Here is a 15,058-nt window from a genome sequence, read left to right as displayed (position 1 = left end):
CATTCATGACATAAAAAAACCAGATGAACTAATTTCAAGGATGTGCAGTCATTCAAAGTAATGAAGACATTTTTGACTAATTTGAAATTGGCTCCAAATTGTCATTATGCGCAATGTTACACCAGCAGGGGTGCATTCAGAATGAAAATTTTTCATCCGGATAAGGGTATCCATGGATAATGTGACGTCACACTTGGACGTTTTCATTCTGAACGAACAGGACGAACAGTTTTATTGTCTAAAGCGTAACACAAGTGGTCGAATTTATGCGGGGTCTACAATAGTGATTGAAATTCAATAGTGATTGAAATTCCTTTGCAATACTATTTAATACTGTATGCTCAATAAAATATTTTATTCGAGATGGAACTTTTTTTTCAGAATTTAATTTTTCTCAGCATATAATTCTTTACTAATTAGCTCCTCTTCTTCGGAATCATCATTAGACTCGATATCTCTAAAAGAAAACGTTTTATATAATGTAATAGTGTACTACACAATTCTCCATCATATTATACTTTTCAACTGAAAATTAATAACATAAAATAAATTAATAGAATTATTATGTTTTTTCTATATTGAGTAATTCTCTCTTAATAAAATTTATACATATATATTTACTACTCCTTTTTTTACATTAATATTACATTAATAATAATATATTGTTATAGAATGAACAATGTAAATAAAAAATGTATACAATCACTTACAAAGTTCAAACTATTCTTTTCACTTCAGATACATACTATCTCAAGATTCAACTTTTCCTACTAATAATAATAACCTCAAATCATATATAGTTCTTATAGGTTGCGTAGGCATAGATAGACTTTTCTGCGCATGTCGGGCAAAATTCGCCGCAGTCTCGAGTATGGCGAAAAGTTGTCGTCTGGCCATTCTTCTAAACCCATTCTGAACGACCATGGTGAAACGTCTGGAAAAAACGTCCGGTCAAATCGAACGCTTCTGGGTAAAAAGTTGTCGTCCGGATGTTCATTTTGAACGCACCCCAGGGCTATTCTGTAACTTTTAACGCAAGTTTCGTTATCGTTATAACATCATCGCGCAGCTTTTTTACCATGATAAAAAAGCTGCGCAACGACGTTATGACGATAATGAAACTTGCGTTAAGAATTACAAAATATAGGGCCTCTGATCTTCTTACATTCAATTTCGATATACAGTAGCTATCAAAAGTTTGCGACCAACATATAATTTGACGATAATTTGTGCTAATTTATTTTTTAGTTTATATTATAAGTTAATAAAATTGTCGTTATAATCAACTTGAGAACACGGATCTTAAATACTAGAATATATTAAAAACTTGTATAGTATATATCTTTAAAGATTGTTGAGCGATACAATAAAATGACTCACTCGGTCGAAAATTTTTGGCAGCCGCTATAGGGCGATCAAAATCATGATATAAACAGGAAAGAGATTGTACAAAAATAATTTTAAAGTACAAAATAAACTTCTTTCTTCTCACAAAGTTTTACTTTCGAGAAAATCCATATTGAAAACTAGAAAATTAATAATAACCTTCTTTGTTTGTTAAAGAAAGAAAGTATTGTAACGTGAATAAACATGATTAGTTTCTTAGCGCTTCTAATTATTGAACTTATTATTAACATTTATTAAAAGTATGCATTAAAATGTAAATATATTATATAAACTTTACCTAAGATTACTTTTAGAAAAAAATACGGACATGTTTATTTCATATTTTGGTTGCTACTATGCATGATTCCTTGAAAATGTGTTCACCGCAAGTAAAATATTTATGCCCGCCTGGGATTACTTCCACTTTAATATGGAAGTGTAAAGCTGTATTAAATTTTCCTAGATTGCATATAATGGGCATATAGATTCGAAAATCGTCCATTCGTTTGCCACGATTTTGCGGTTACAGAATGTAGCAACTTCTATATGCGCATTACCGCAATGACATTGTTCATATGCACGTACACGAAAGAGAAAGAGAGAGAGAGAGAGAGAAAGGGAAAGGGGGAGAAAGAGAAAATGCATACACGAAGAGAACATCGAAAATGGTTACAGATGTGCTTTCGTACATGGGCACACTGTCAGATTAAATCCACAACATAATTAAGTAAAGACACGTGCATGATACGCGGCCACAGACATCTCATTAAGAAAATCGATATTACTTTAATTATCATACACAAGTGGCAGAGACGGACATTGAACGTAAACACAACTATTAAATAAATGTAATAAAAAACGAACATTCGATCAAAATTATAGATTAAAAGTTTAATTAAAAATTATTTGTACTTCCATGTACATATTCGTACATTTTCAATGCATTATAAATTACAAATAACATCTGATTTAACAATATTTTAATTAAATAACGGCCCGGAAGTCATGAAACGAAAAAGCTCTTTGTTAGTAATTATTTCTTTAATGATGACAAATTTTCCATTTATTTATACTTTGTTGCGAGAAAAAAGATTTACCATTACAATTTATTAACAATTTATAATTAATTTTCTTTCGGAGTCAGTTCTTTATCGATTTAATCAAAACACATAGGGGAGCTCGATTTCCTGGACCAAAACGTGAAGTGCGGAAATTGATTTGAGAAAACCACAAAATGCATTTAGATACAAAAGCTATTGCACTGCATGCACATTTTGTACACAAAAGCTCTATATATTCATAATTGATTTGCATTCACCATTTAAACGCGCTATAGAATTTCAATTAAATTATGCACGATTATCGTTGTGATATCACGTTTTAAAAAATAATACATAAAAATATGCCATACGCGTATCCGAATGTATCCTACATTTTATGTAATTAAATAAAAATATCAAATAATTTAAAAAAATACTATTCAATGTTGCAGTACGTAATTAATTAAATTCTTTAGAAAATAATTGAAAAGCGCGGTACCTTGTTCCATTTCGTAATCGGAATGCACATCATTTGCATATGCTACTCACACACACACACATACATATACCTCATGCTTATGAGCTTTTCGCATTCACTTTGATGAGTGTGTCCGCCTGCATTCTTAACCGAGCTTAACGTAACCTACTTCCAGCCGGTGCAACTTCTTATAATTAGCAGGCTGAGCAGCATCCCATGCGTTCCGACGACGTTACACCTCTTTAAGAAGGAATTTCCGCGTAAGCAAATTTTTTTACTAATACTGATGTATTCGAATCTCTCTCTTTTTTCTTTCTCTAGTATAACTTTTTATTTGCTGCATAATCTGTTACAAAATTCTATTAAAATGTAATATAAAATTCTAAATTTCGAGCATCTCTCTATTTCTCATTGATTATGAAGAATGAGAATATTTGCGTACGGTATCTAAATTTACCATAAAATCAACCAATCGAATCTCTTCTCCCGGAGGTTACAGAGATTGTTTTTCCAATAAAAATGGAGAATATCTGAGGAATCCTCGGGGAGATTCATGAAACGCGACTTGATTAATTATCGTCCCCAAAGGGTATGTCGAATTCTACGAAATTTGAAAGCAAGGTTTTTCATGAATTTATATAACTGATAGAGTCAACTCTCTATATCGTGTTCATTTTTATATATATTTGTTGCGCTGTGTGTGCCGCAGGATTAAAATTTTTATTAACGTAGAGTAATTTTGAGTATATTACAAAATATCCCCTTAGGAGGGGATTATTTCCACAGAAATATTATTGATCAGAAAAAATTATCTATTTTTAGCAAAATGAACAGAAGAAAAAGCGTAAATCCGAGTAATATTTTTAATTAAACTTAATTTAGCCTTATAAATGTAATTATTATAATTAATTTAATGGTTATTCCTAAAAAAATCTATTTATTCTTTTATTTAAACTTTAATTTAATAGTTATTCCTAAAAAATATATTCCTTTTATGTAAATTTCAAAGTCTAATTTGATATTATTTTAAAACCAAAATATGTACCTACATGTGTGTTGTAAATATATATGAAAAAATAACAACATATCAAAGAAGTTGAAAAGCATTTGTGATTATCATATAAGTCATTCATAGAACCAAGTTCCGCGTAAGCATATTTTTTATGAATGAACTACCGTGTATTCAAACTGCAGTCTTGTAATTTTTCTACACTTTCCACCAAAATCTTGTCTTATATATCCTACGGTGGCACATGCGCGGACAACGAGACGCAGAAGGTAAAGCCTAGTTTTCAGTCAGTCGGCCGAGAGCCGTCGAGGAGCTCGAGTTGTATACAAATTTTGGTGCTCACGACACACACACGAGGTTTCGGAAACTATCAAAGGCTGACAGAAATCGCGTTCGATTTACGAAAAAAAAGAATCATAATATTTCCGTGCTACAAAATGCATCGATCATTAAAATTGATGACAGAACATAAAACTGGCAAATCTTTTCTGCCAAACTGGTTAAAATGGAAACTCTGGTCGGATAAACCAGCAGAATAATATTTCGAATTTTATACGTGAAAAATTTACATGTGAAAATGAGACAGCCATAATTAATTGCAGTCTAAACCGAGGAAAGTTTCGATTCTGAAAGTTTGATCGTGCAAAGAAATTCAAAGAAAACGCGAACGTGACACGACTGAAAGGCGCGAGACCGACGAACTTGAGCTTACTAGTGAATTTCCGGGGATATACGCGGTGTGCTGATGACAGAGAGAAATCGATCTTTAAGCATCTCCAACTCTGACTTGCACTAGATGGAAAATGTACATCTTTAAATCAATCAACGATATATTTAACGAAAGTGTAATTAACAGAGATATTTTAAATATTATGTGTACTGTTCAAAAAAATCAGTGACTCCGATTTACCGTTTACGTAATTTGCAAAAAGTATTCAATAAGGAATAATTTTCGAATGTGAATCAATTTTTTTTAACTCGAAATCGAAACTTTGTCGATTATATTTAAGAAAATCGCAGATGTTAAACTATCAGAAATTCCATGGAGAATGTCTCTAACTTTTATACCAAAGTAGAGTAACATATTTATTTACAAAGATGCTAACACACGAAGCATGACACGTCAAATTGCCGAACGTGTTCGAAGAAGGACTCAGAAAGGACTCATTATTAATTTCGCGGAAGTTAGTGTGCACACGGGTTAATGTTCCTGTCTCTCCAACTAGAACGACGAGGAGAATACACGAAGTTATCCAAGTATGAACAAGGGAAGATCCGGTGCGACGGCCACCCGGAAAATTTTCATAGAGTTCACGTCACAAGGATTTCGCGTTCAATAAGCTTCCAGGTATGTTAAATGTGGTCCGCTAATTAATATCAGCTAGAATTGTGGTATCTCCGGTATATCTACCTCGAACATATTTTATTTACGCGAGTCATGCATTGTATACATATTACATATGAATATGTCAGGATGTGAAATAACTGACCATTATTGCGGCTATGTCAATATAATAACAATAATTATAGAAATTAATATTATTATGTGTTTACAATTGTAAATTACAATTTAAAAAACAGTTTACTATTATAAATACCATCATTAATATCAATAGCATATTATTCATCATAAGAGATACTCATTTGATTTCGAGTTATACATTATTAAAATTTGTATGAAATAATATTAATATTTAAAAATTAAATTAATGTAAAATTTATAAAAAATATAATTTTATAATTTTACAAAATAGAAAAGAAAAAAATTATATTTTTAGAACATCAAGGTTTTCTTCAAAAATACTAATTTATTAAATTTATATCTTTAATATTTCATTGCTTGGAAAAAATGTGTCATATATAATTATATATAATTATATAAAAAATCATATATAATTATATAAAAAATCATACAATTATATATAATTATATATAAAGTATGTTTAAATATGTATATAACATTTTTTCCCGGGTAGTTGTGAATATCAAAGTAAATCGATAGAATTTAATTAATCCTTTTTCAAAAATACATCTTTAAAGTTTACATTGAATTATTCGCGTTTGTATACACTGCTACGTTTTCACATGACTTCGTGTTTGACTTGTTATCCAAAAACTCTGCCAATTGTGCGAGTTTCTGTTCACACTTCACAGTATGACGTATCGACTTTCGATACCCGCACCCATTGCTGATTCATGATTGCGAATAGGTCCAACGTAGACACACTCCTTGCAGTATTATCCTACGTCACATGCTATGACGCTTAATAAGCGAGATATATAAATGGTGGATCGTTTTCAGATTGAAAAATTGCCTTTTTATTATAAAATATTGCTTCTATCTTGTAAAGATCGTAATGTTTCCTCGTTATATAGCAATGCATCCGTCAATTTTATTTCACTAATATTTTTCTAAGAATGTATACGAGAATGTCGAGTCACGCAACGTAGATATCGCACATTATAACACGTGCGAGTAATATATTAAATGTATCACAGACAGAGATTTTTCATATAAATCGTTTTCTTTTTTTTTTGTTAGATAGCCTGTTCTTTGCAAGAGGGAATTGCCTATTACCTGGTGTCATTATAATGACACCATTACGTTTAATTAAAGCAGATAATTCCAGCAAAATAATATTCAGTGCGTCATTTCTTACATTTTTTATGATCCGTTACACGATATTGGAGCCGTTTAATGGCGAGCGTTTATAAAAGACTGGTAGGTGGCAGAAATCCTGTCTAGATAGGAGCTGAATTCCTATCTAGATAAGAGCTGAATTCCTTTAAAAAAAATGGAGTCTAATCACGAGGGTCACCCTCGTGACGGAAATTAGTGGCCCGAAACAAAGTGGCGTATCATTGGATGATATTCAATTTATTTTATACAAGGTACCGTGCAACGCACGGTAACTTGTCGCAGGAACGATTCCTACCAACAAAAAAGGCAGGAGGGTTCCGGCTAAATGAAAACAAAATAGATTTCAAGAAATAAAAGATAAAAAGTTGGAAAACGTGAAAAAATAACAGGCTTCTTTTTTCTTGTTTTAATCCTTTGATGTGTTGTTGCAATGTAAGCGATATATTTTAATGATGTTTCTTTTGATCAAGCTCGGGATGTCAAAGACACAATGCTTTACGTGTGATAATAAAAAAATAAATTTTTAACGTACGTAAATAATTGGTCACGACAAAAAGGAATAGGAAGAAAATTTAATAGCGCGAAAACTCCGCGCTAATGCTATTGGAATTAATTCAGTTTTGATTCTCTTATGCATTTAATAATGTAAGTAAACAATGATTAATGATGTATTTTTAATTAAGTTCGTAATTCAAATAGAGCATACGAATATATTCGAGCATGGAAATTAGCTCAATGGCTTAATTTAGATGTAACCGGACATATCTAATTTTGTCTAAACATCACTTATCCTGATAAATAGTACATGTGTACGAATTACGCGATAACGCGAGTATAATTTATACCTATTTGTTAGAAATGACGTGCAAGGGCCTGGAATCATATTTTATGCACAAATTATCTTGCAGTTTACATTTAATTATTTTATATATGTATAATCATATTTAAAATTTATATATGTATAATTAATGTAATTTATATATATATACAAGGGTGACCCATAACTCATCTGACAACGCTCGTGGGCAGGTAGAGCAGACTAAACTGAGTCAAAAAGTCCTCTACTATTTTGTAATTTTCGCAATAGTTAACAAGATATTAATTACTAAATTTTTTTTTAAATGCAGTACTAAAAAATTGATAAAAAATTCTGAAAAAATTCTTAGAGTTTTATGAGAAGAAAATAAACAATTTTTGTCTCTTACAGTTTTTTTGTAAAATTGATAGTATTTGAGAAAAAAATGATTGAAAACCAATATTCGGCAATTTTTAGTAATTAATATCTTGTTAACTATTGCGAAAATTACAAAATAGTAGAGAACTTTTTGACTCAGTTTAGTCCGCTCTACCTGCCCACGAACGTTGTCAGGTGAGTTATGGGATACCCTGTAGATATATATTTATATATAATCATATAGTAAAGATATCACTTTTTATTATACAATGACAAATATAAAGAAACGTAAAAATAGTTTAAAAAAAAATAAATAGATAAAAAAGATTAATTGAATTTTAACTGTAACACAAATCTCGTAATACACAGAGCACCAATGGCATGATTGCAAGGCAATTTTTTGTTTTCAAGCCGCACTGCTGAAACTTTCATAGAAAAGCAAAACATGTTTTCTGGATTCCAAAAAACATCCAATCAACTAGGACCAAGGGTAGAATTGCCCATATTTGTCGAAGAGGAACGATGCCAGGTACGATACTCTAAGGTTCAAGATTCAAGTTTCGTGTCTCGTTAACCCCGTGACTCCTTTGCGATCAATTTCAGATAAAATTTCATTCATATGAAAATCAAAATAGCAGAAACCCCAAAAAACGCATATAAGATACCACGATTTTATTATGATTGACGTAAAAAAACAAAAATATTCTTTTTTATGAAATTCTTGTATTAACGTCATCCTTGCGGTTGATCGGAATTACAAAATGATAAATTCATATATTTCGATCTTTGTCAAACTTTTGTTGACGCTTAAGAAACATTTCAAAATATTTTATAAATAGAATCTATTAACAAGTAAACTTTGTGCACGATGTGCAATAAGTAGGAAACTTCATACTTGGCAAGAAAGTTAGTAACGTAGAAACCTATATTCTTGACAAAACATAATATTCATGACGAAACTTATGAAAGAGCGTAACATTTTATATATATTTATTATAAAATTATTCTTCACATCAATCTCTTGACATATGTAATGATAAAAATGTAACATACGTACATATGTATATAGTAGTCCTTTTTCCGTTGAGCTTTTATAGTGTCGTTACCTTACTACACGTTACTTTTTATTCTAACACGTTGCTTACTGCGCGAGTAGTAAAACCTTTATTACGTCCCTGCACTCTAGTTCTACATATCACCTTGTCTTTATTCCCTTTTATTCTTGCTTTTCCAAATGCACAATGAAAAAGCTATTTAAAAATTCCGTATGAAAAAGTAGATGTTATAATAATTGAATCCATATCCACACGTGTGGATGCATATACGTGTACTAATTTTATTTACCCCAGATTTTTTCTTGCAATTCACAGAATTCTGTAAATTGCAAGGAAAAATCTGAATGAATATCCAGAATCAGTTATAACTTAATAAATATCTAGTTTATTACAGGAAAAAAATGATACGCTAACAGAAATTGCCGTTATAACCCCTCACATAAATTAGATATTCATGAGTATACTGTTTTGAATTCTTTGAAATAATTTTGTTTACATGTAGACTTGATTTATTCTCTTCGTGATCGTCTTAAGGAAACGTATTTTTGTTCATTAGCAAAACGAGCTCTCATCTGTGAAATAGTTCATTAAGGTTCTTGTATATAATGAAGCCGCATAATTTCAGGCAAAATAATCTACGAGAACTGCTTGATATGCAAGTATATACCATAAGCTCACTGTATATATTTCATGTATATACTAACTAGAAAATATAACAAAAAAAATATCCAAAATAAAACATGTTTAATATTTATTACTATATATTTACATGTTTTATCGCAACATTTGATTTAAAAAAAATCAGTTTTAAATAACAAATTTAGTTATTTCAAAATAGCTCATAAATATTTAATTACATCATTCGTTCAAAGCAGAATCCTTTGAATTTAATTTTACTTCCGTTCGCAATATTGCTTGAAAATACGTATTCGCAATTGCTCATTCTACTGGCGCTGAACAGTTTTTTCACTGAAGAGCGCTTCCTTTTATGGTGCGTTTTACGGGACCATCTCTTAGGTAAATCTCTCGGCCTGTTTTATGTCGCAGATCAAATTTAAACGGAATTCTCTCAGAATAGATAAGGCAGTAGATTGTTTTGTATGAATTGCCATGTAACCCTTTCGCGAGACTTATATGCGCGAAGCAGGTGTAAAATTACCACGCACTTTCCACGGTCGGCGATTATACCGAGGCATTTAAAGTGCGAACACAATCAAAAGATATCAAGAATTCCTTTAACGTGTCAGCTGAACAGTTCGAGGAACAGCCCTCAAATTTGAACATCTTATAGAAATATTTATACCGCGATAGAAATAAAAAGTTTAACAATGTTACTTTTACTATCACTAAGATACTCGCAGAATTCTTGCATAGGTTTGTAAGCATCAAAACACGTCTGAAAAATCTTTTGCAACTTAGTTCTGAACTGTTAGATAGTCGCACTATGAACACTGTGCTCTGTTAAAACATTATTCTCTATAATTTTAATCTTTGATATTTTTATAAATAACTATATAAGATTTTTATTATACGCAAGGTTTTAATTTCATTCACAACCGATGTGTATAATTTCTATTTCTATAACACTCTTTTTATTACGGAAAAAATAAATATTATCTTACGCTGATTTCTAACGGAATTGATACGAGCTAGCCAGTAACTGCAGGGGCCACGGAAGATACTATTATATGCAATTATCTAACTTGCGCAATTATACTCCTCCAGCAATATTCCGTACTCCGGGAAAGTTGAAACGTATCTCTGATCCAATCTTTAAAACTACAGTTAGCACGAATGGAAATGTTTAATGCATCCTAAAATCTTTCTACGACACGCATCTCGCGAACATTGGAAATAAATTGATATTATCAGCGTTATAAACTTCGAAACTTTTACAGAATCATACAGATAATTTGTCAGAAATATGTTTTAATTTAAAACAGATAAAATGTACCATATATGAAGAAGTAACTTTGATATGTAAGTATTTGTGTGTTTTATGAAATTGTGTGTTAGCGGAAAAATCAGATTTATATATTTCCCGTATATCAAATAAAAACATCAAATACAGAGGAACACGCTGTGAAATGTGTCAAACTAAATGCGCGACAAATTTATGCGAAAAAGAAATCGAACAACATGGATATAAAGTTGTCATAATAATACGGTAATATAGGTTTTTTGTCGTAATGTTCTACAAGGTCCACTTTTCAAAGCCAATACTGATCTCTTTATTCCTTTTTGTCGTGTTCCTTAGCTTCTCTCTTTCTCTCTCTCTCTCTCTCTCTCTCTCCTCGTTCCGATGTACTTTTATCCTCTGAAATGTCCGAAAAATAGATCACCGAAGAGTCTTGTTCCGCTTCCTAGTTTCCAGTAACGACATGAAATTTACCAAGCAGAAAGGAAGGTGATATCAGCTTACAGAGCAATATCAAAGGTATTACAATTATTTAAAGTAGGGAAATGGAACGAGGATTCTCCACCATAAACGCGCTAATAGCGAATGTGACTCTTTATAAGAACAAACATTGGAATTAATTCGTACCTCTCGAAATAATATTTAAAATATTTTATCACTTTAAAAATAATGACTGTATAAAATTACTTAGAAATTCCTCTTAATCTCATGTAAATTTAAAATAATTTCAGGTATTCAAATTAATTAAAGAATTCATTTTACGATTTTTGACATTTTATTGCAATTAATCAAAATCCTACATTTATAATAGCGTTTGAATAAATTCCTATATTAATCGTCATAAAAATGCTTTTGTAAAAACAATTTTATATCAATGCATATATCTTCCTGCACAAATGTATTTTAGTCTTATTAGAACACTTTCTTTGATCTATGTTTAATATAAAAACTTCATTGTTTTATTGATTTATTATGGGTTATAGTGCCAAAAGCGAAAGTTGCCCATTTTATTTGGAGACCCAGAGTATACGCTCCGTCAAACAAGAGTACACTATAGTACCGAAAGGTCAATCGAAATCATGGAAAGAAAAGCTCTTTGTCTCTGAAGTACGCTTTCTAGACACGCTATTTCCTCCGGTGGTCGCATTGCTTTATCTCGATTTATATTAAGATTCGTAGTGGTTTGTCCAACAATGAAACGGAATCCCCTTTCCTGTGCTCATCTCAAATTATATCCGACCGTTTATTTAATTAATCATTCCTATACACAAATATATTTACTACAATATTATAATTTCGTCATTAAATTAACACTCGTTAACAGCCAATGACCTTTTCGAATTAATTTCAATAAATGAATCAATATTAAATATTTTATTTTCGTTTCAAACTGTAGTTCTCAGTATAGTATTATACAAAATAATAAATTAATGTATTTATTATTCCAGTAATTTTCCAAACAAAAATTCCAAAAATATATCTTGTTAATTATAATTCTACTTCGAATATGTATTTGGAAAACTTGATACAAAGCCTTATATCTACCTCAGCATAAAACTACAAAGAATTAACTTATATGTATAGAAAGAAATTAAATGTTGACAATTAAAAATCACTACATTTTTCATACTTGTATAATCCCATGTAAAGCACACACACACACACATAATATGCAATAATATTCATTAAATGAACGTAATTTATATTCATGAAATAGATTTATGGCTATATAGATGCAGTTTTCACTGCAAGAATGTGTACGCGAAATAGTAACATCACTATTGTCGCATCAATTGACCAACAGTAACGTTATTACAGTAATAACGCTCCATTGTGCTGCAGTCAATATCGTTTCGTAAACTAGCTCCAAGTACCAGCAGTAAATATAGCGAATAATAGATAATATGCAGTTGGATGGTGATGTCGATAATGGCAGAAAGAGAGCATTAGATCGTAAAACGCGATGACCAAGTACGATGTAGAAAAATCAGAGCTCTCAGGCGAGAGAGATAGAAACGACGAGAATCGGTGGGATTGCAAGGACGACAAATAGATAAATGAAACTGTTCGTCGGCTATTATGCGGCAGTTCGTTTCACATCCCGCATGCGATGTCACCTGTTTCGTTTTCGGTACCGCTTTTCCGTTTTGCATAGAGAGAAGAACCATTCCGCGAACAAAACTTTATACAATCACTAAATCAATAAAAAGAATAACAACGTTATGCATAATGATTCGAATCAATTGTAAAATATCGTAAAATTTATTTAACGATCACACTAGTTTTTTTTTACTACTGATTTGTGATAACGGAAAAGTAAAAGAAATGTAGTTAAAATATAAGATAAAAGGACCTATTCTGTAACTCATGATTGTAACAGTTATAGTTACAATCATTATAATTATAGTCGTTGAGAATTACAGAATAGATCTCAAAATTATTATAAAATTACTTAGCAAAAATATTAATAAAAATAATATATGATAATAATATATAAAGTAAAATTATATAGAAAAAATATAAACCATTTGTCACGACCAAACATTTCGTATTTCGTACGAATTGACTGAAACCGAATGAACGTTGTTGTCCACATCGTTGGTTGCATTGAAAGTTCTATTTCCGGGTTCACAGGCAAAAAGAGCGAAATACTCTATCTGAAAACGTCAATTTAGTAAAAAGCGCAATGATATCGGAACATACAATCATTCCCAACATAGTTAACCGTTTATTCATTCCCTCCGATAATACAACAATCGTATCTTCGATATTTGATAAAAAAAGAGACAAAGAGAATTCTTTATGTATACTAAATATAATTCCGTATACAGAGAGAGAGAGAGATAGATACTATACCTAACTCATATAATTAAAAAATACGTGCATTTACCAAAGTGTTTGAATTTACGTCTATATAACTCATGTTAGATTTCAAATTAAAATTAGCGTTAAATTTGAAGACCATTCACCAAATTTGGCACGAAAAATCTTTACAAATTTGCAATTCGATAACGAACTAACCCTTCGATTGATATCGAAAATAGATTCCGTCTGGCCAATAGGAAACTAGATCCTATCTCTCCAATCGCGAATAAGCAGAATTATTAAATTACACAATCGACAGCGTATTATAGTGTTCATTACGAAAAGCCTAATTTGCGTCTACTATAGAAGCGTGCCTCGTATAGCAATATGAAAGTTTCTCTAACTTCGACGGCAGATTCTGCACTTACTTGTTAGTTATAATGAACAAAAAGTTTCCTGCCTACATAGTAAAAAATTTGTGTATTTGTGTTAGAAACGGTCCACTCACGTTTGTATTAATAGTTCGTGTTGAATTTTTTAACATATTCGAGTGTTAATTTAACATAATGTGATTATGTTATTTAAAGATTTTTTGTGAAATTGATATCCAATGTTTCTTAGTGTCAAAATGACACAATTTATAAGTAAGTGAATAAGTAACATAAAAATAATGTGTTTTAAAACGTAAATTTTAAGACAAATGAATGAAATATGTGCAGTTAATTTAACATATCATAAATGTTAATTTTCTGAAAAAAAAAAAAATGTTCTCACGGTATGTTTACAAACTGTGTCGATGTTATCTTTCTTTGTATTTATTCTTTTATATAATATTTGTGTTACCTTCTATTCATTTTGTGTAAAATTAACTCAAAAATTTGAGTGGATCGTTTGGGACATGCGATTTATGTTAAATTCAATACATTTTTTCCAACTGTGTAACTACATTTATGAAAATGTTACTTGGAATTGTACTTTAGATGTGTATGACAAATCTTTTTATCTATTTTAAATTTAGTATAAGATAAAAAGGAATATGAACTGGCAAAGTTTTATTTTATCTTTTTTTACAATGTGTAATCACATCATGTGCATCATTAATAACTTCTCCATTGACCTTAATTAACTTCAAATATCTTTTCCTTTTTAAAATCTAGAAACATTAAATTCAATTCGCATCTTTTCGATGCAAATAGCTAAGAAAACCCTTGGAGAGATCACGAATTGTTTCCAACATCTTGAAATCGCGGAATATCCTCCGAGAAGCTTCGACGTTGTAAAGATGGGTTGAGAATCCGGCGAGGGAACAAAGAATAAAAAGGAAGTCCTCTGAATTCCGAAAATGTTCAAATGCGATGTGAATCGCTGATCTCCCGCGATCTTTAGCGTATAATTTATCGGATGTGCCTAACTTTCAATAAAATTAATCATCAAAATTTCTGAAAGATATGCACAAGTTTCATAAATGTTATTCCCAGAAAGATGACAATCTCTACCTGTCGAAGCAAAATTATCGGAATCATAATTTATTAAAAATATGCTCGTACCTACT

General features: G+C 30.8%; 1 protein-coding gene across 4 annotated transcripts in view; it reads left to right on the top strand.

Moving 5' to 3' along the window:
- The first annotated feature begins 4,867 nt into the window (after nt 1-4,867).
- LOC108730495 (uncharacterized) overlaps nt 4,868-15,058 on the top strand; it is a 39,770-nt gene continuing 29,579 nt past the window's right edge. For 2 of the 4 annotated variants that reach the window (XM_018460224.1, XM_018460222.1), the window contains exons 1-2: nt 4,868-5,261; nt 8,098-8,257. In XM_018460224.1, the coding sequence (XP_018315726.1) occupies nt 8,251-8,257 (7 nt within the window). In that variant the 5' untranslated portion in view covers nt 4,868-5,261; nt 8,098-8,250. The remainder of the gene's footprint in view (nt 5,262-8,097; nt 8,258-15,058) is intronic. The other 2 variants (XM_018460223.1, XM_018460225.1) reach the window with 2 other exon arrangements.

The sequence above is a fragment of the Mycetomoellerius zeteki genome, unplaced genomic scaffold (genome assembly GCF_001594055.1).
Source record: "Mycetomoellerius zeteki isolate Tzet28-1 unplaced genomic scaffold, Tzet1.0 scaffold93, whole genome shotgun sequence".
Taxonomy (NCBI): Eukaryota; Metazoa; Arthropoda; class Insecta; order Hymenoptera; family Formicidae; genus Mycetomoellerius; species Mycetomoellerius zeteki.
This window is presented reverse-complemented; position numbering and strand designations above follow the sequence as displayed.